General features: G+C 44.2%; 2 protein-coding genes across 6 annotated transcripts; both read right to left on the bottom strand.

The window, feature by feature from the left end:
- Window positions 1–2,456: 2,456 nt before the first annotated feature.
- PNLDC1 (PARN like ribonuclease domain containing exonuclease 1) lies at window positions 2,457–14,530 on the bottom strand. Of its 4 annotated transcripts, none has more exons than XM_033055916.1 (19): window positions 14,433–14,530; window positions 13,942–13,999; window positions 13,747–13,820; window positions 12,803–12,836; window positions 12,559–12,682; window positions 11,850–11,938; window positions 11,473–11,579; window positions 10,025–10,104; window positions 8,518–8,655; window positions 7,847–7,916; window positions 7,509–7,594; window positions 7,257–7,312; window positions 6,164–6,228; window positions 5,276–5,329; window positions 4,713–4,755; window positions 4,084–4,183; window positions 3,475–3,650; window positions 3,212–3,310; window positions 2,457–2,649 (listed from the first exon to the last, which is right to left on the bottom strand). In XM_033055916.1, exons 1-19 carry the CDS (start codon window positions 14,506–14,508, stop codon window positions 2,583–2,585), a joined length of 1,596 nt encoding a protein of 531 aa, XP_032911807.1. In that variant the 5' UTR covers window positions 14,509–14,530; the 3' UTR covers window positions 2,457–2,582. The 4 variants fall into 4 exon arrangements, 3 of the variants coding, with proteins under 3 accessions (XP_032911807.1, XP_032911808.1, XP_032911809.1); XM_033055917.1 differs by having other exon boundaries at window positions 6,164–6,231; window positions 12,559–12,628; XR_004417454.1 differs by lacking the exons at window positions 2,457–2,649; window positions 3,212–3,310 and having other exon boundaries at window positions 3,564–3,650; window positions 3,925–4,183; window positions 6,164–6,231.
- A 663-nt stretch (window positions 14,531–15,193) lies between these two features.
- MRPL18 (mitochondrial ribosomal protein L18) lies at window positions 15,194–19,003 on the bottom strand. 2 transcript variants are annotated; one of them, XM_033055352.2, is made up of 4 exons: window positions 18,943–19,003; window positions 17,369–17,549; window positions 15,675–15,909; window positions 15,194–15,396 (listed from the first exon to the last, which is right to left on the bottom strand). In XM_033055352.2, exons 1-4 carry the CDS (start codon window positions 18,986–18,988, stop codon window positions 15,325–15,327), a joined length of 534 nt encoding a protein of 177 aa, XP_032911243.1. In that variant the 5' UTR covers window positions 18,989–19,003; the 3' UTR covers window positions 15,194–15,324. The 2 variants fall into 2 exon arrangements, with proteins under 2 accessions (XP_032911243.1, XP_032911242.1); XM_033055351.2 differs by lacking the exon at window positions 18,943–19,003 and adding an exon at window positions 17,994–18,074.
- Between the last annotated feature and the right edge of the window lie 146 nt (window positions 19,004–19,149).

Below are 19,149 nucleotides of genomic sequence, written 5' to 3'. Positions count from 1 at the left end.
TGTAATAATGTAAAAGTTAAAAATCAAATTGTTCTTGTAAATAAATATATTCTGACCTGCAGTGTTCCATTTGCAGGGCTATATTTTTAGCATACATCTTCACAATTTGAATTTTAACATTTTTTTTTCATTGAGGGCTGGAATCATCCTTTCAAGCCTTGTGAGTGAAGTACAAATTTCTCACAGTGCTAAGAGGCAGGTGTGCTGTTAGGGACTCCGCTGTGGTTTTACCACTGTGTAAGGTAGACAGGTTTGATTTTCTGAACTGCCAGCCCTCAGAACAACTCAGAAGCTCTGACATGCATTTCTTCAGGGCCAGAGTTACAAGTCAGGTTTCACCATCATGAATTGGCCTCACAAGAATCTAAATTATCTTCTACTCCTTGCAGGAGACAGGCAGAACAGGCATAACATGAAATACTTTGGATACTTCCAAGTTCAATTAGTAAGAATTCCCTCGTCTGGAGCAAAAGCAATGCCTGGGGTTGGATTGGCTAGATTGATCAGCAGCTGCTCAGAAAAACTTGCAGCTCTGTTCCCAGGGCCAAATGTCTCTGCTCTGATTTGTTTGACTAGCCCCCAGCTAACACATTTCATTGGAATTGACTGCCAGTACATCTCAATGAGCTCTTTAAGAGGTTCTGAGCACTGCGTGACCCTTAAATATTAGAAAAGGCAACTACTTTCTGTGAAGTCTTTCCTTAGAAGATCAGAACATACTCAACTCACTCTGATCTCTTCATATTTTTACTCTGCATGTAAACTTAACTGATTTATACTAGAAACATTGAGTAGTTCAACAGCAATTTTCACTTATTTCTCCCAGCTCTGAAGCAGGAAAATCTTGATTCACTATGCCACGTTGCTACATGAGGTGTGTGTGTCTCCTGGAAATGGACAACACATGGTTGGACCCATAGGCTATTTCTCCAAAAAGGGTGAGAGGATCTCTACTTATTCATGGGGAAATGTGCTTCTCTAGAGGGTGAACCAAGAGAGAGAACAGCACTGCAGGGAACTGAGTCATTATTTGTCTGTGTACCACTCTAAGAAGAAAATGGGAGGAATAAAATTTAAAGACAGAGCAATTTCTTTGTTCCTTCAAATTGCATGCTCCCTTAAAAACTGCTGGGCTTCTCACACATAACAGCATCTGTATCTTCATGATCCCCGGACTGTAAAGATTAGATGCAAGTGAGGCTTTGTCTCCCCACATTTAAATAGCAAGCTGAATCCAGACCCTAGAGAACAAGGGTATTATGTTTCCCAGATCATAAGCCAAGAAGAGTGTTTTTATTTGAAAACTGTACATAACACCCAGAGAAAATCTTCCTCATCCTACATGACACAAAGAGCCTGTGCTCTCCTTGACACAAGGGGGGCATGTCTAATGATGCTACAAGACAAACTAACATTACAGAATAAGCAGGGAGACACACTGGTACTTAAAGGAGCACTGTGACAGAAAACCTCACCACTGAAGGGTTATAATAAAGGTCATCAAGAAGTCAGTTACTTTTCTTGTAGGAGCTTGTTTATGAAACAAGAGCTGTAAACCACGAGCTGTGCAGAACTCGAGAATCACATCTGAAGATGTGCTGCCCTTTTCCCCACATGAGCAGCAGGGAGCACGTGATCCTCAGGCACACTGCAGTGCTGTGCTGCTGCCTTAAGGTCCCCTGCAGCAACTCCCACGTTACAGTCAATTAAAGGCAGATTCTGCCTATTAGGTGAGCATGAGCCCCATCCAATTAAGTCTGACTAATGACATTTAGAACCATTATATGGAAACCCTGGACCAACAGGTTCTTTTTAAGAAGAGAAGGAGATTAGTAAGAAAAATCTCTGAAGACCAGGCTCCCTGGATTGACAAATACTCCAGCTATATCAAGAGAAACTGATGCACAAAGCATTTCTCATGCTACTTTGGATAAAGGACTGCTTACATGATGTACACTAGAAGCAAACAGAAATGTATGCTGACTCACCTGCCCTCTGTGTACTCCACAAATTAGAACCTGATAAATTATACTTATCTGTGTCAAACCTCAGCTACACTGCCACTGAAAATACCAGTGCATGATACTGCACTGACAGCACTGCAAATTATTTACTATTTCCCAGAATCTGTCATGAGCCCCAAGACTGGTTTCTCCAATTAACTCTGCCCGTTTTCATTTGGTAAAGAGTGACAACTGAAGCTAAAAATAGCATCTCTCATTTTCTAATTTCCTGAACTTCATCAGAAATGTGTTTTATGCATCACGTACCAGCACTGGGAACTGAGGATCTGAATAGCTGTGAAGAACCTACACAGGACCGAAGTAAATTAGGCATTGAAACAATCATCTCCCCCTTCAGGAGATGATGCTTTGAGCAGATTATAAAATACCACAAACTGCAAACTGCTTTAAAAAACGCATTTCCAAGACAACAATTCAAACAGTAATTATAGTTTTGGGGCTTTTTTTTTTGTTGTTATTCATTTTTTTTCATATTTTATTACATGAAACAAAACAGAACAAACACAAGAAATAAGATCAGTGCTCCTCATGTCTCATCTCTACAGCAGTCCTTTAGAGTCAACAGCTTCGAGCTCCTCCAAGTGCAAAGGCCAAGAGAGACCACAGTGCCACAATACCAGAGATTCTAAGAGACAAGAGTAATAAAATGCTGTTAGGCTACTTATATTTATGACTTAATTTTGTATTTATTAAGCCCTTAGATTCTTATCCAAACCATATCAAGGCAGAAATTCACCCTTCATGAGCATCACTGTCACCACCTCACAAAAGGGGTGCACTTTGTATCTGGAATTCTCTCCCACTACCAAGCTTTCAACTTAACTGTAGAAAAAAACCCACATCCATCCCACACTTGAGATTCTGCCTCCCTGTCATCAAGCTTATTAGAGCTATAGTTCATTACGGTTACCACCTCTCTGCTATGACAACACAGTTTTGTGCTATCCACAGGGTAACATTCCTGAGTTAACCATGAGTGGAATTAAAGTCCAGTCGCCCAGGGCTGAAAGCTCACGAGCAGTCAGTTGGCAAACAAACCTGCTTCTGAGTCCCCTGTTCCTCCGAGGGGCTGTCAGGAGGACACTGCAAACACGGCAGCTGGCAGGCTGCTGCTGTGCCAGGGCCTTAGTCCTGAAAGGAATGCTTCCACACCCCCGCCGCCCCATTCCCGTGCTCCCACAACTCACTGCAGCAGGCAGTTCACGCTCGGCGAGTGCCTCCAGTGGCGATAGACGGAGACCTGCAGGTGAGGGTGGTGCCTGTAATTCCTCAGGACGAGCCTGACGCTGCAATGAAAGCACGGCTTGAGCTCAGCCCGCAGGCTTCTTACAGCACTCACAGCTCAGGGCAGGAATTTCTATCCAAGAGCTGTCACAGCAAAGAGAGGGTGGGACAAAGGCCCGGAGCAGAGGAAAAAAGGACTGAAAATTAAGACTGTCTGATCACTTACTGCTTGTATTTATTGGAGAGCAGAATGAACTGGTTCTTTGAAAGCCGTCTGACATCAAAGCGACAACAAGCCTTAAACTCTTGGTAAATCTGTCTCTCTGTCAGCCCTGGCCAGCCTCGGACATGAACAACCAAGGCAGGGGGATGATGGCAAGGAGCATCTTCCCCAGAAAAATTCTGGAAAATGTACAATATTGAGACATATTTGAATTAGGAGGCACTAGTATTATAATCAGAAAATATTCAGAACATAACAAATAAATGGCAGGCTGATAATACTGCTGGTGGTGTAATTTTTTTTTGCCCCAAGATTTGTCTAAATATCATCATAAAAGCAAACTGTCACGACTACCATGGAGAAACTACCTGAGAAACAGCAATGTAGACTGGCTAATGCCATCTTACAGAATAACAGCATGAATACATTTTGCAAAGCAGAAATTCAACTCACTGGCCATTTTAAAAGGTCCACTGCATCACTGGTATGATGGCAACTTCTGCCAAGGTGGGCCCCAGCACCAGTGGATTCCGCTCCTCTAAGGAGGCAATCAAGTAGGCTACTGACCTATGCACCCCACAAACAGGTCACAGACCTGCAATTCATACGCACAATGCTTGAAACACCACCTCGGATGAAATTCACTTTGTTCACATGCTCAGCTAACACGGTGAGATACTGCGAAAAAGAAGGCTCAGCCTCCACTGCATCACTAAATCAGGAAATAAAAGAGAAAAAAGTTTTGGTGCTCCAGTGCTTCACTGCTACACAGTGTCAAGCTCTTCAACAAGTGACAGAACAGATATAGCAGATCTTAGTATCTTCCTACAGAAATCAAGAAGCTTCAAGAAAAGGGAAGGGAACTTAAGTGAAGGCACTGATTCACAGAGATTTCAAAAATGGAAACTAATGGAAAATTATTTGACCCTTACCCAAGTGAACTGGACTTGAGAGAGCTTGTTCAAGAACAAAGAAATCACAATGTCATTTCCCAACCTCTGAGCCATCACATGGCCCCTGATTTCATTTTTAAAATGTCAGCTTTGACATAAAACTACTACTTTCAGATTTATAAAATAAAAATCTAATTAGAACATGACATTTCCAAAAACACTTTCTTTTGTCCAAAAGGAAGGCCAGCCTGCAAAACAAAAAGTCAGTCAGAGCAAATGGAAGGCTGTTTTCCATAGGAAAACCTCCCATGTAGGGCAATTTTCAGTCAATACTTAAACATTACTCACTCTGTGGATTTGCACAGTAGCAAATGAGCTGACATCAGAAGAACTAGAGAAAGGAATAATGAAGTGGCATTAGAAGAAAGCTAGAAAAATGCTGTTCTCTGAGGCTTACTCCGCTCCCTGTTAGCTCAGTAGCAGGGAAAATGTGAGATCTCAGTATGGACAAGGGTAAAAGATACAAGAGAGGTTCTTTTCTCCCTGGGGGTTCTTCATGGTTTCCAGGAGGCAAAGAGGGCGAGGTCAAAGGACAGAAGGTTTTTCTAGGGTCAGGGAAAGGGGCGGGGGGTAATTGGATCCCTGCCAGCTAGGTATGGATAGAGGGGAGAGGAGTCATTACAGGGGTCAAGAAATCTACCATTTCCAATACATCTAGGGTAGTGAATTACAACAGAAAAACACAGCTAAATACATACAAAGCAAAAATGCATTGAAGTGCAGCTAAGTTACTAAGAGCAACAGACTGTATATAAACAAATATTTCTTAGCATCAAATAGATCTAGAGAGAAAAAAAAAGATTGCCAAATACCGACACAAATTCTGAAGGAGTTTTCAAGAAGTATTTTACCTGAACCACAGAGAAATGCATCATAGCCTGCCTCATGAGGAGATTTCTTCTCAGCTGTAATTATCCAACAAAATCAAGAAGTAAACACATCTAGCATGCTGTGAAAACTACTACACTGCAGAATCCTAATTCATAAGATCCACTATTCTGGAGGTTCTTTTCCCCTCCCCTCAGCTCTGTTTCCTTCCTCACTCTGAAAACTTTACACTCAGTAAAAAGCCTGTGATTCTAGCATGCATTTTAAAACACCACCAAAAACAGAAGCAGCAGTTCCATGAATGTCAGAAAAGCTTAACAAAATGCACATTAAAAAAATTTAACTTTTACAAAAGTCTAAACCAAACTGTGTCATCTATGTTATTGATGGTATGGGAACCATTTCAAAACACAGGATGCCCTGTGCTGCAGGACACAATGCTGCCAGGAGAAGCCAGAAAACATCTGCCTCACAGCCAGTATCACACCAAGTCCTGGACACAACCTCCTGCACAGGCATCACTGATCCTGTACACCAGCCACCGAGCTCCTACTACTTTGCCATTAGCTCCTTCTAAGACAGCTGTTTCCCACCTCCCCTTGCCCCTTCCAAGGGCACTGACTCTCCACAGCCCCAGTCAGGTTCTGTTCAGCCCAACATAGTGTAAATGCTGTCTGTACCAGCAGCAGGTGGCAAACCTGCCCTGCATTGCCCTCAGCAGTGACCAGGGACATGCAGAACACACATCTTGGGAGCCCTGGCTTTCAGTCTGGACAAAAATGTGTACCAGCAGCTCTGGGCAGATTCAGCAGACCCACTGGCATTCCCTCATACTCTACATGTGGCTACCCACAGAGTACAACAAACCTCTTTTGATCTATCTGACTGTGAAGATTTGCTTAAGAACATACCGTATCTTGAGCAGCCACTTGCAAGAGCTATAACAGGGCACGGTGGACCTTTGGGATTTAGGTTGCTGCTGAAGACAAGTGGATGTGTGAGATTTTTGTCTTTTCTCAGTATATTAGAGAAAAGTTACTGTTCTCTGGTGACCTGTGGCTTCATTTCAGAAAAAGCTACTGGAAACTTTAAAATTAACTTTGGTAGGCCTTTAGGAAAAGACCAAAATACTTACTTGAGTAATGTCTACCAGTTTTCTTCCTGAAAACTAACTCCTAAATACTTCCTTAGTTTCCTCCCTCACTCAAAACCCATAAGCAGAAAATCTATTCTAATTGCATATAAAAAAATGTTAGCAGAACTAAAACTGCAGGTAAAGAGGTTGAGTAGATGGTTCTGTTTGAATGGGGAACCCTGAAGGATAAACAGACACTCCTGGAATGACTGAAATAAAAGAAAGAAGCAGAATATATAGTGTGAAATTGCTAATAAACAAACCCTCAGAATCCCAGAACTGTTTTTAAAATAATACTAATTTTGCATCTCCTTCTTGGGACTAGAGGGTAATAGGAAACAGGCAAAAATTTTCTTTCCTTAGCAAAACTGACGTGGAAACAATTATTTCACAAAAGAAGTGTGAAATAAGTCTCCTAACACATCATGACTAAGCTCATGACATACAACATCTACTCGTGCTCCATTTGAATATTGTCTTTAATTACTGCTTTGGGCTCAGTGCGGTCCTCTCCTAGGACAGGCATTTGAAATTAGGATGCATTTTCACCAAGAACTGAATCTTCCTCACTTCAGAACATGACATAAGCAACATAATTCTCAGACTGCGTGTAGAGCTGTATGCAAACCAAATTTGTGACTAATGAAATGATAGTGATTCAATGTGACAAGTGACTCAGAACAAATAATTTGCTATACAATTCCTTTATAAGAAAGATGTGCAAATCCTTTGCTCTTAAATTTAGAAAGAAGAGGATCCAATTGAAAAACATTTGAGAACAGGAAAGTATGAACATAGGAAATGGCTGACTGTGAAATATCTTTCCAAAGACACAGGGATTTCTGAAAGCTCTATTGGCCACCACTTACCTGCACAAAACTGCATACACCTCTGCAAGACTAGATACTCGAGGAAACAGACATTTCTATAAAAGAAGAATGCATTAGAAAACCTGAGTTCAATTACTTGCACTGCCAATTTGTTAAATGAGATCTAAAATTAGAACTTCCCAAGGCAACACAGAGAACTGGTTGCAGTTCTGTTATCACAGGGCACTGAGATATCCTCTCTCGGGTGAAACACAAGTTTGAACTTCAAGCAAAAAAAACTGTGCATCTCACCTTCTGCACAGATTTTGTTACAGTCTTGGTGTCTATGATTACAGGAAACAGGTTGTGAATGTTCTTTTTAAACTCCTCATAGCTTTCTGAAAGCAAAGCACATGTGGAGAAAGACATCATGAAACTGGGGAAAATCCAATGGAACTGCAAAGTAATAGGAACGAGAAGTGACAGCAGGCAACAATGCCCTCTCCAGCATTTAGAACTCAGAAGAGGCAACCAGCCCTGCTGCTTGCTAAGCCCTGCAAGTGTCTGTGGTGGCAAATGGCCACTGTACCTCCCATTCCACCCCCAGTACAAAGGTAGCAGCCCGGGGCAGCAGCTACACACAGCAGTACCTGGGAGGGGCCTGTAGAACTTGTCATGAAGATGCATAAGGTCCATCAGCATGTTGTGTCCCACCAGGGGCTATGGAAGAATATAAACATAACAGCCCATTGGAGCACATTTCTGAAGAGAGCTCAGAGATAAACAACACAGGCACACTCAACAGCTGTAACCCTTTCCTCCAACAGACAACATCCCCACATACTTGCACAGGAGTCATTCAGGCTGTAAGGCTCACAGGAGGACTACTGACTGCAGGAAATCAGACTTGTGGACTCTCTGAGAGGGAATTGTCTCAGTAGCATTCTATTTTCAGTGGACCTAAGGAGCTAAGTGGATTCTTGGTTCAGCTGAACAAGGTTCCAGCCATCAGATTTATATGCTCACTCACAAGGGCAGGGATGGTCTTTGTCGCACATTACCCATAGTCCTCTAAAGCTGAAATTCGTTTGATAAGCTGCATACAGAATGTAAGAATTTCCACAGAGTCGGACCAATGGTCCACATGGTCCAATAAACTGGTCTGTCACATGCTGAAAAGCACATCTTGCCTGAAAGGCAAGCATCTGCTCCACTTTCTTAGATGGTGACTTAAACTGTAACACCAGGATTTTTAGTATTGCATTTAACACAGCAGAATTAAAAAGAGATGAAAAATGAGAGTAGGGTTAAGGCATTTTACCTTCTTGGCTTTAACAAGTATCTGGAAGAGGTTGGTGAAGCCCCGTGCAGACAGGAGAATGAGCTTTTTCTGGCAGTGGTCATGAGAAGAGTTCTCCAGAAGCTGACGATGCTCTGGACTCACTTTTTTCACCATTACCTGAAAAGAACTGTCACTGAGTATCTCAGCTTCCCATGTTAGTTGCATGTGCATTGCCTACTGGGGTTCAGCAATGCTGAGGTCAAGTTCAGCTTCAAGGCACTAAAAGACAGAAAAACTGCATCCCCTGGGACCTTGGGACTGTCTCACTTCTACATGGAGACCAGTGCTCCAGTAACTAAACAGGCCTGCTCAAAGTGAGTCTTAATTGTGCTTCTCTACTTGAGAGGATGATTCCTACCAAAGGGTTTTTGGAGCACAAATTAACCTAATTCAATTTAACTTGATACCAATATGGCAAATTCATGGTACCAAAAACCCAGAAACAAACAGTAATCATGTCATTTAAGCTTAGTCCCCAAAAGCAATGCTTCAGATGAGAAGGTTGGGTAAATCTGACATTCTGGGGACATTGGTTATCAGACCTGAGTAGAACTAAGGCAAAAAAGAAAGATTTTTATAAGCTAATTCTAAGCATCTGGTATCATACTCATACCCATAGTTTGAGAAGCCCACGACCATAGTTTTATTGCACTGAATGTAAAATACCAGTAGTGGATAGCAAAACAGTACAGTAATTTCACAACTATAAGGCGCACCCTTTCGACTAAAATTTTCCCCCAAACCCGGAAGTGCGCCTTATAGTCCGGTGCACCTTATCTGATCTACAAAGTTGCGACATTTGCCACCCTGGAAGTGAAAGCCCGCAACAGTCCCCAGCCGAGCAGAGCCCGCCCAGCGGCGGCATCAGGCCAGCGCCGGGCCGGGGCGAGCCCGGCGGCATCGGAGCACCCAGAGCGCCAGGGGACTCCCAGAGCATCCGTGCAGCGCAGGGGGAGCTGGGGGCAGAGCCTTGCTGCAAAAAAAAAGTGCACCTTATAGTCTGGTGCGCCTTATCTGATCTACAAAGTTGCGAAATTTGCCGACTCCTGGGAGGTGCGCCTTATAGTCCGGTGTGCCTTATGGTCATGAAATTACTGTAAATCACAGAGTAAAAGTCTTCAAAGCAACTTCATGGCAGAAGTCAGCAAAGGAAAACCACAGACAATGTTAAAACTGTTCATTCTTGTGGAGGTATTGAAGGAGGGACTTAATAAAGTCTGAAGACACAGAGAGAGTGCCTCTGGAAGTGCTCCAAGGACAAGCACTTCCATTGAAAGGGATTTTGCGGCTACAGAAACCAGAGTTGCTCGGTTTTCTGTATCCCTTTTCTTAGGATCCCACAATCAACATTTCCTTTGTCACTGTCTTCTCCTCCCCAACCCTATCATTGAAAGTAAAAGCAACATTTCAGAGTCCCTGCAAAGAATGCCAGTCCTATATGTCCAGAGAGAAATCCTTTTTCCAAAAGGTCCACATTCCATCTCACCTTCTTGTCTCCAAGAGGCTCTGTCCAAACATTTTCGAGAGCCTGCCTCAGAACCAGCTGAACATCAAGCATATGATAGCCTATGACACAATTATTAAAAAAAAAAAAAAAAAAAGCAGTAAAACTTCAGAGGTGCAGACAAGCCTACTAAGGAAAACACAAACATTATGCTTCTAGACAGACGGACTGACCATGTTTCTCCCACAATATATAGAAAATATTCCTCAACATATGATCAACAATATGGTGCATTACCATACACAATGACAGAAAGAAAACAAAACAAAAAACCACAGACATACATACATACACACACACCAAAACAAACCCCACCAATAACCACAAACCCACAGAAATAAACAAACACAAAAAAACCCAAATAAAAATCACAGTGAAAATTTCAGACAAATGAGCTTTTGTAAGGACACGGAGGAAAAGACTAACTGAAGAGGGAGGAAGGCTACTACTCTGAAGAAGATGTGCTCTGGTTTTGGGCAGTTTCAGTTTCAGAGCAACAGACCCAGAAGCCAGGCACGCAAAGGGTACCAATGCATTTTCCCTCACAGCTGGCAAGGCCCAGTCCTCTTCTGAATACCATTAAAAGAGACACCTGAATTTGTCTTCTTGCTTTCTTAAATAAATGTCTTTCTTATCACAGGTGTTCACCAGTGCCAGACTCTATTAAAATACCAGTATCATATCTAGCTGACAAAGCAGATAAAAAGCACAGCACAGTCTCCACCCCTCCTACTGCATACTCTGCAAAAAAAGTCAACAGACAAAGCCTTCAATACTCTGTTCCTCCTAACCTTTTCTATATTTTATTCCCTGACCTAGAAGATTAAGTTTTGAGTTCTGTGAGTAAACCTAAAAATTATTCCCTGCAAAAATTCTCTGTTCTTCAAGTCAGCACAGAAGTTTCTCAGCTCTCCAATGGGATTCCCAAAACCTAACAAGGGGGCAAGTGGCCTGTTTATTCCCACTGGCATATATGTGCCTCCCTCCATGGGGCTCCCTGTTCCTCCACATGAGAGGGACTAAACTCTGAAAGGAGGGGAAGAAAAACAAAAAAACAGATCACCCAGGATTTAAAACATGTAAAACGTTATCCTGATTCAGAGTAACTACAAATTCTCCAGTTGCTGCAAGAAGCACAAAATGAAAGTCAATTACCACAAAGCAAGCTCCAAGCATCCAGACATCCACTTCTGCTTCAGAAAGACCCATCACCCCAAAGAGCAGAAACGCAGAGCCCAGAGATGAACTCCCAACAGGAGCTAAAGTATAAACTGGGGTAAAGAGTTGTAAAGGCAGGATGGGCACTGGTGCTTTCTCTCTCAATAGAGCAAAATTAACAGAAGAAAGTACAGTTTTAGCCCCAGAGGTTCACAAGAAATCATGAAGCCACTCAGAGGCCACAGGGGCCTCAGAGAGGCATTGTTTCATACCATTCAGATCCTGCAGAATCATAGTATCCTCTTCTTTTGCTGCGTCTATCCAAGAGGTCACTTCATCAATAGCTTTCTTCAGGACATCCCTGTTTGCACAACTAGTGCTGGATGAGGGAAAAGAGGCAGTGTGAGAAATGCTTTTTACAGGTGAAGCTGTGTGCTTTGCTGTAGGAATGCAAAAGCTTCATCTCCCCACATGCACCCAATTCTCCACATAGTATCTTGTGATCTCAATCTTCCTTCAGACACCATGTCATGCTGGAACATGTGAGGTGTTCAGACCAACAGGTTTCAGTATTTCTACAAAATGTGATCTGAGTGATGCTGAGCAATGAACATAGTACTGAGGAGACACCTCTCTGAAAAGTGCTCACCTGCAGACCTTCCAGGTACCTGCTAAGAGGTGCTGCCTAAGGATCTTCTCCTGTACCTCATTCATGTATGGGATTCCATTTTTGAGGAACTGAGGGGAGAGAAAATGCCAGATTGGTTACATTCCCCTGGATTTTCTCACAGCACATTAGAGAATTAGCAGGTTAGTCAGGACAAACTGTAGGCAATCCAACAGGAAAGGAGGAAAGAAAAGGATATTTGTCAACTGTAATCAATTTTTTTGCTCCTCTTTTACCCTTCCTTTAATAAGATGCTTCCAAGAGTCAAGAAGACAGATGCTTCCTGCCCAGAATTGCACAACAGTACTCTTATGGGATGACAGGGTCTGAATTTAATTGGAAATGTGGCAATACATGGGATGCTGGTAAACTGATACTTCTGCACCTTCATGAATAGTAAGACACACACAGGGTCTGTTTAGTAAATCCTTAGCTCACCAGAGATAGGTTTTGGGGGTTTTTTTGAGGCAGAAGAATCCATCTGAGGCTGCCAAGGATGTGGTTATTGCCTTTACATTAGTTCAGAAAAAACAGCACTCCCGACCCCTGTTGATAACAAACTGCAGAATGCATTCATACTTTAGGAAGATGCTATTTACCCCAGAAATGTAACATTTAGGGATACTAATCTGATTTCTTCTGCAGTTGCACAGATTTCCTCTGTTCTGCATTTCTGGCAGAGATTACATACCTTGTTGAAGTCAAAGCCATAATGAGACAGGAACTGAATACTAGATGCAGAGAGGGTGAATTCGACATCCCTTATTCCCAGCGTTGAGGGAAAGAGAAAAAAGTTGTATGAATGCACCACATACCTAAAATGAAAATAAAAATATCACTAGAAGATAATTACAAGAAATAACTCTGCCTAAAGGGAATTAAGCATAAAATCCTAAAATATCCTCATTGTAACAGAAAACTGCTTTTTAACTTACTTGTTTGAATTTTCTTTTGAGAATATTGCCAGTCCTGCAAGAAAGAAACCTCTGTTGAGATGGCAGCATTTAGATGGATGTCTACAGACAGTGTGCAAATTAGATCAGAGATGAGGGGAGCCCCTCTAGAAATACATTTTCCATTCACAAATGTCACTGTGCCAATCCTAGCAGCAATTGCCAGGCCACTCCCTGGATTCCTGAGAGCTGAAAGGGACAAGCTTTCACTGCTATGTGGGAAAAGGAGTCAAATCTAAATTAAATGACAAATAGACTGAGCAATGGGCAAGAGATGAGATGGTGATGAGTCTCTGTGCATACACAGATGAGTCTGTGGGTCCAACTACACCACAATAATGTTTGGAACAAGCTGGGCACCAGAGAGGACTGAAACATGGGTTTCACTTCTCAGGTTCTTTTTTCTTCTGTTAATCCCTAAAAAGCACACTAAGATCTTACATACCTCAAGGTTTTGAACAATATTTCAAACTTTTTGAGCTGGCTTGTTGACTCCTTACTGGTTCTTAACTTCATTAGCTTTCCTCCACAGGTCCTTTCTCATGTTGATTTGTTATTTTAGGAATAACAGAAATAGCAGCCTTCATTTTCCTCATAGTCCCCTTACTCATAATGCACTGTATCAAATGACACTGCTTTGAACAGGAGCTGCCGTCATATGCTTGCATCCTTTAATTTAAAAGCCTTGTATTTTTAACTGTGACCTTTAAATATGGTCAGCTTTAGACCAGTAAAAACTATATAGGCCACCTGACTTTACATTACTTATTAAAAAGCTGATAGTGTTAAACATCAGAGGGGAATAAGCAAACCAAGAAGAAAACTTCTCTGGAATGAGTGAATAAAGGCCAGAGCCACCTGTTAGCAAAAGGCCAGTTACCTGTACAACCTCGGGAAACCACTTTCTGTGTCAGAACCACTCTTACCAAGCTGAAGAAGAGTGAAGCGCTGAACACTCTGCCTGGCCTTCACGTACCGCTCCGCAGGGGAGTCAAACAGGCTGGGAACAAAACCAGAATGGGGGAAAGGAGAGCAGACACATAAGGGTTGCTATGCACAGGTTGTTCTTACAGGGCTAGAGCAACAAAGTCTCCCTCACATTTCAAGTCCAACAGCTTTACCTGGGCTCGTTGTTTTGTAGGGAAGTTGAATGCAAACCAGTAAATTCCATATCAAGGGCTGTTGAGGAGAAAACAACACAAGAGAAGCTGAAATTTGAGGCATGCGCCGCACCAGCACCAGGATGGGGTGGCTCTTAAACACTTCTCTTCCCCGTAACCTTTGTCAGACTATAGGCAGCAGACTCAAGGGAAAAATCTGTGGGGCTTACACCTCCAGCTACCTCCCCCCCGCCCCTCAGGAGGGGCCTGCCTCACCCTGCGCCGTGTTCTTGCCCCCACTCCGAACCCCTAACACCCCCAGCACCGCAATCGGGGCTGCCTTTCCAGCCTCCGCTGCCTGTTTGAATCCCGCGCCGCAGCAGCGCCATTATGGGCTGCAGTCCCCCTCAGTGCCCGGGTCCCTACGTCGGGCAGGGGCCAGCCGCCCCTCTGCGGGCTGGGTGGGGCCCCAGGGCAGCACTGGGGCCGGACGAGACGCCCCAGACGCTCACCCACGAAGGTGGCTCGGAGGATGCGGCGCCTGAGGCGCGGCAGGCAGCCGGCAAAGCTCTCGGCGCCCACCTCCATCGCCGCCCTCCCGGCCCGGCCCGGCGCGCCTGCGTGCCCGGCGCTGCCCCGCGGGGCGGGCCCGATCCGCGGCGAGGGATGGGAAGGGGAGCGCCAAGGGAGCTCCGAGCGTGACCCGAGCGGCGGGAGACAAGGACGGGGAGGTTTGGCTGGAAACTGGAGAGGCTGCGAAGCCGCCCGGCACAGCAAGGGAGCGCATCTGCCGGAAACACAGATCGCACAGAGGCCCTCGCTGTCTGAGAACTGTCATTGTTATGAACTAGGTAAAAATCCAAGCAGGCAGACACGCAAGGGAAGAATGGGGCCTTCTTATTCCCTACAGCACGCTCCCCTCCTAGACCTATCCATGTGGTTAAGCAATTGGAATCTCAGGATTGCAAGAAAGGTGCAAAGATGACTCGGTGAGAGTTTAATCTTTTCACCAAGATTTGCGCATTACTTTGTCACAGTTCTAAACATTCATGTCATGACTGCACTTTGCTAGGTTAGACTAGCAGTGTACAGGGATCAAGTATCAAAGCATTTCTAGAGTTCAGGATGGAATAAACAAAATCAAATATTAAAAATAAAATATATTTTTAAAACGTTGAATTATTAATTAATTCTGTCAAGCTGAACTATGGTAAGTTTACTCTAACTTTAAAGGTGTTGATAATTTTAGAGTAAAGAATATGACACACTTCTATCCATTTGAAAATATTTTATTATAAGATGACACATTCAAACTTTTTCCAGCTGTGGACCTTCCCTCTGCCAGTACACAAACCTAAAAAAGTGATCTTTGTTCCTCGGAAAGTCTTCCCAATGGTCTCCATTTTACCGGTAGAGTCTTCGTGGCTCACGTAGAACGACACCACCCTCCTCCATAGCTTTCTCAAATTCCTGAATCTTGTTTAAAAGATAAGCAGAAATAAATACAAAAAATAAATGAAAAAACAAAAAAAAAAGCCAGCAGGACTTAAATATCAGTGGGGACATGTTATATGGAGGGGCAGAGGTTAACAGCCTCACAGAAGCACAATACCAGGAACTGCAGCTTGTCAAAGCCACTCTTCTGAGTGTTGCAAGGAGGGTCAAGCCACATAAAAAAATTAATGGTGAGGAGAAGTAAAATTGATGCCTAAAAAGGAAAAAAGGGCCAAAGGAATAAGGAGATGGGTACTTGCCGAGTCACAACGGCGTTCCCAGGGGATAATGGCTTTAAAGTTCACAAAGTTGATTCCTGCTTCCAAACAGCGCTGTGCCATCACGCGGCCAAGGTTTTTGCATGCGGCTACTCCCTTGGGACTGTACAAGTGTCTCTTTATGGCCCACTCTCGGGTAGAGGCAGATACCACAACATCCCCGTTGGAGCGCTCAACAAAGGCTTCTACGTAATGCTGGGTCCGTTCAAGCCGTAATCTGAGTGCGGGAAAGAAATAAGAGAGGATTATAATGTCTTTTCCAGAGAACAGTCAAGTGCTTAAATTACTCCCTTTATGAAATAAAATTGAATGTATTAATACATGTTGCATTACATTACATTGTATGTTTTGCTTATTAAGACACAAAATAGGACTCATGTTGGTAGGAAAGGGTTAAAAGCAGAAGAATGGCAAGGCGTATTCGCTCAAGTGACCTTGCAGCTGGGAATGCCAAGGCCTGGAGAATAACATTGTGGAAAACCCCTGTATTATGCCTACTGCTGCTTATCCTCTGTTTGTTTTGAGAAGTAGAATATCTGTGTAGAGATAACACAGGTGTTTGAAGAGCCTTGGAGGCTCTCATGCACATGCTTGAGCTCCCTATTCTGACAGACAGAAGATCAAAGCTCAGAGATCATAAAAAGCACAGGGGAGACCACAGCATGATGGTAAACCCAAATGCCCCTAATAAATGGGCGCCAACATCATGCTCAGCACCTGCACAGACTAGGCCTATGTATCTCCACCTGGGTGTTGCTTTGAGATCCTTCAGTTAGCAAGGTAATGAAATAAATGTACTCTTTGCATTTTAGCCATAGTTTTGTGATCGTTACAGCTGCCTGCCTGTGTTGACTCACACAACTCCTGTTACTAGCTCAGAAGAGTGAAATTCCAAGAGCAACTTTTCATCAGTTACTCAGGGCCACAGTCCTATGTTGTCTCAGACCAACACCCACACAAATCAAGCACCTGCATGATGTAGAATTGATATACATGAGAGGAACTGCTTCAACAGAAATTGAGCCTTAGGGTCACTATGCGGTCCCTTAAAAGCTTGAGCTGACACAGCAGGTAACAACTTGTTAAGATCTGCAAGTGGTCAGAAGGTACCTCATAAGCCTCCACCCAGAGAATATTTATTAGAATATTCTAATATATATAAAATATACAACAGTAGCATATTCATTAGGAGCAACTATTTGTTATTGCACTGAGACAGTATTGGCTTTCCTGGTATCAACAAACTGGATGGTGTTCTGCCTGCAAGAACAAAATAAAGTCCTTGAAATGCCAGCTTAAAATGAACTTATTTTCCAGAGGACAAGTAAATTAAAACAAAAAAAAAACCCACACATAAAACAACCCCACACTGTTATGGCACCTCAAATAAAACTATGAAGCACAGGAGTGAGAGAATCCTGAGTTAAAAAGCTGGTGCTTAATGAACATTACTGTTGTCTTAACAATAGATAGGAAAATTTTGACCACGTATGCTTTCACGTGCTACCAGTCCACTCTGAACACAGAAGACACCTGCTGATTAAGAAACACTCTCGTGCTGATTCAGTAACTCAAAACATGCATTTTGTATGTGGGTTTCTGAGGTTTGTTTTGTCATTTTTTGTTTTGGTTTTTATTTTGGAATCTTCATTCCTGGCAGTAACTTCCTGACTCACCTGTGCCAGAACTCACGCTTTGGCCACGTTGTCCTCCAGCCACGCTCCTTCCTAGCCAGGGCCATCTGCTCCAAGTTACGAGGATTTCTGTTAGTGAAGTTTGGGGCAACAACCTCATTTTCACTTGTATCCACTTCAGTCTCAGTTTTGAGACCGGCTGTAGTTGATGCAAACCGAAGACCTTGAGGGGAGAGCAGATAAAAAACCACCAAAGATTAAAAAGACACGTAGTGCAGACAGCAGAATGGATACAATATAAAATGACACAGCTTATACAAGTCAGCAGGGCAGAATCATCTTGCTTTCATTTTTAAGCACTTAACAGATGAATGACAAGACCTCAACCCGTCTCCCCAATTTATGAGGTGAATTGCAAGTATACTAACGGCGTTTCTAAACTCGTACGTAAAATACAAACTCACGTGTGACTAGGAGATCTCTAGGAGTAAAGTTTTACAAAACACTGAGAACGAAATTCACAAGGAGCCAGAGACAGCACTACCAAATAACAAGGTAACCCTTCATCCTTGGCACCGCCAAGACACCCGGCCGCCGGACGGCCCCGGGAGCATGGGGGCCGCGGAGCCGCCGCCGGGAGGGCCGGCACGGCGAGCCCTGGCCTTACCCGCTGCACGGAGCCCGCCGGCCGCCAGCAGCAGGCGGCTGCTCAGCGCCATGGGGAGCCGGGCCCGCCGCAGCCCCGGGCGGCCGCCACTCCCCTCGCTCGGCTCAGGAACACCCGGGCGCCGCCATGCGCGAGGGGCGGCGCTTCCCGCGGAAGCGGCCGCGGGAATTCCGCCCGCCGCCGGCGGGGTCAGGCGGAAGCGCCGAGCGCGCCCCCGCCGCCTGAGCCGCCCGCTCCCCGGCTCTACAAAACAGAGCAAAAAACACTGTCCCGACTCGGGCATCATCATCTAGCTTTTCCCCGTGGAAAAAGGGCTTTAGGAAATGCTGGCCTCCAAAGACTGGGTCGGCTTTTCCTGGAATAGGTGTAAGGAAGAGGGACTAAGGCGCGGAAAGGACGGGAGTGGGTAACAGCAGCATAGGTATTCCGGGAACTACCATCATCCTGTTTTAGGCTTCTTTCCAACCGCTCCTGCAGCACACAGGTACAGCAGAGCTGCTCTGCCTTCTCAAAGCATCCTCCTGCAAGCATGACAATGCAGGAACCCTACTCTGGGGCTGTATTTAGCTGCTGGAGTCCTGAAAATGCATTTAATGAGCCATCTGAGAGCAAACTGTGCTGAAAGGAGGCTGAAGGGCGGGTGAGACCCTGGCACCACCTGGCAGATGAACCCTGGACACTGCCGCAGGAGCCAAGCATAACTCTGGCTGTGGAGGTCTCTCCTGGCCCCACAAAGTACCTGTTGGTCGAACATACGAGAAGCCTGTTCACACCATGCCCTACAAGTCATTACATGCCCATACTGAGCCTTGCAGGTTCTCCACCTCCCCACCCTACCTGAGACTTTTTTTCCTCGGACTGTAGCAAATTTTTCCCTATCCTACAAGCATCACTACTTAACCTAGCTATTGAAGAGGTAGGACAAAGGGAACAGTTACAGCTCAGAGACCTGCAAACAACACAGTGGTGCTATTTTCAAGTGCAATCGTAGTCATGACTTAGGGTAATCCGCATTAAAAGTGTTTTGGCTGAAGTATCATTTTGAATCTCAGTTTTTCCAGGATGCAGGTCTATCAGCTTCTTCATGTTTTGCCGTCTCGGAACTTGCAGCCTTCCCCCAGGACTCGGGTACAATCCCGAGCAATGGGTTACGCGC

This window comes from Catharus ustulatus, chromosome 3 (assembly GCF_009819885.2).
Source record: "Catharus ustulatus isolate bCatUst1 chromosome 3, bCatUst1.pri.v2, whole genome shotgun sequence".
NCBI lineage: Eukaryota > Metazoa > Chordata > Aves > Passeriformes > Turdidae > Catharus > Catharus ustulatus.
This window is presented reverse-complemented; position numbering and strand designations above follow the sequence as displayed.

Bases quoted from the DNA above. Each gene is read 5' to 3' on its own strand.
- PNLDC1 (XM_033055916.1), bottom strand. From the start codon at position 14,508: ATGGAGGTGGGCGCCGAGAGCTTTGCCGGCTGCCTGCCGCGCCTCAGG. The intron at 14,000-14,432 runs GTGAGCGTCTGG...TCTCCTCAACAG, and splicing joins CCTCCGAGCCACCTTCGTGG to CCCTTGATATGGAATTTACT. The intron at 7,595-7,846 runs GTACTGCTGTGT...CTTTGCTTTCAG, and splicing joins GTTCTACAGGCCCCTCCCAG to AAAGCTATGAGGAGTTTAAA.
- MRPL18 (XM_033055351.2), bottom strand. From the start codon at position 18,045: ATGGCGCTGAGCAGCCGCCTGCTGCTGGCGGCCGGCGGGCTCCGTGCA. The intron at 15,910-17,368 runs GTGAGTCAGGAA...TCCCGCACTCAG, and splicing joins AAGCGTGAGTTCTGGCACAG to ATTACGGCTTGAACGGACCC. The intron at 15,397-15,674 runs GCAAGTACCCAT...CTTTTAAACAAG, and splicing joins GGGAACGCCGTTGTGACTCG to ATTCAGGAATTTGAGAAAGC.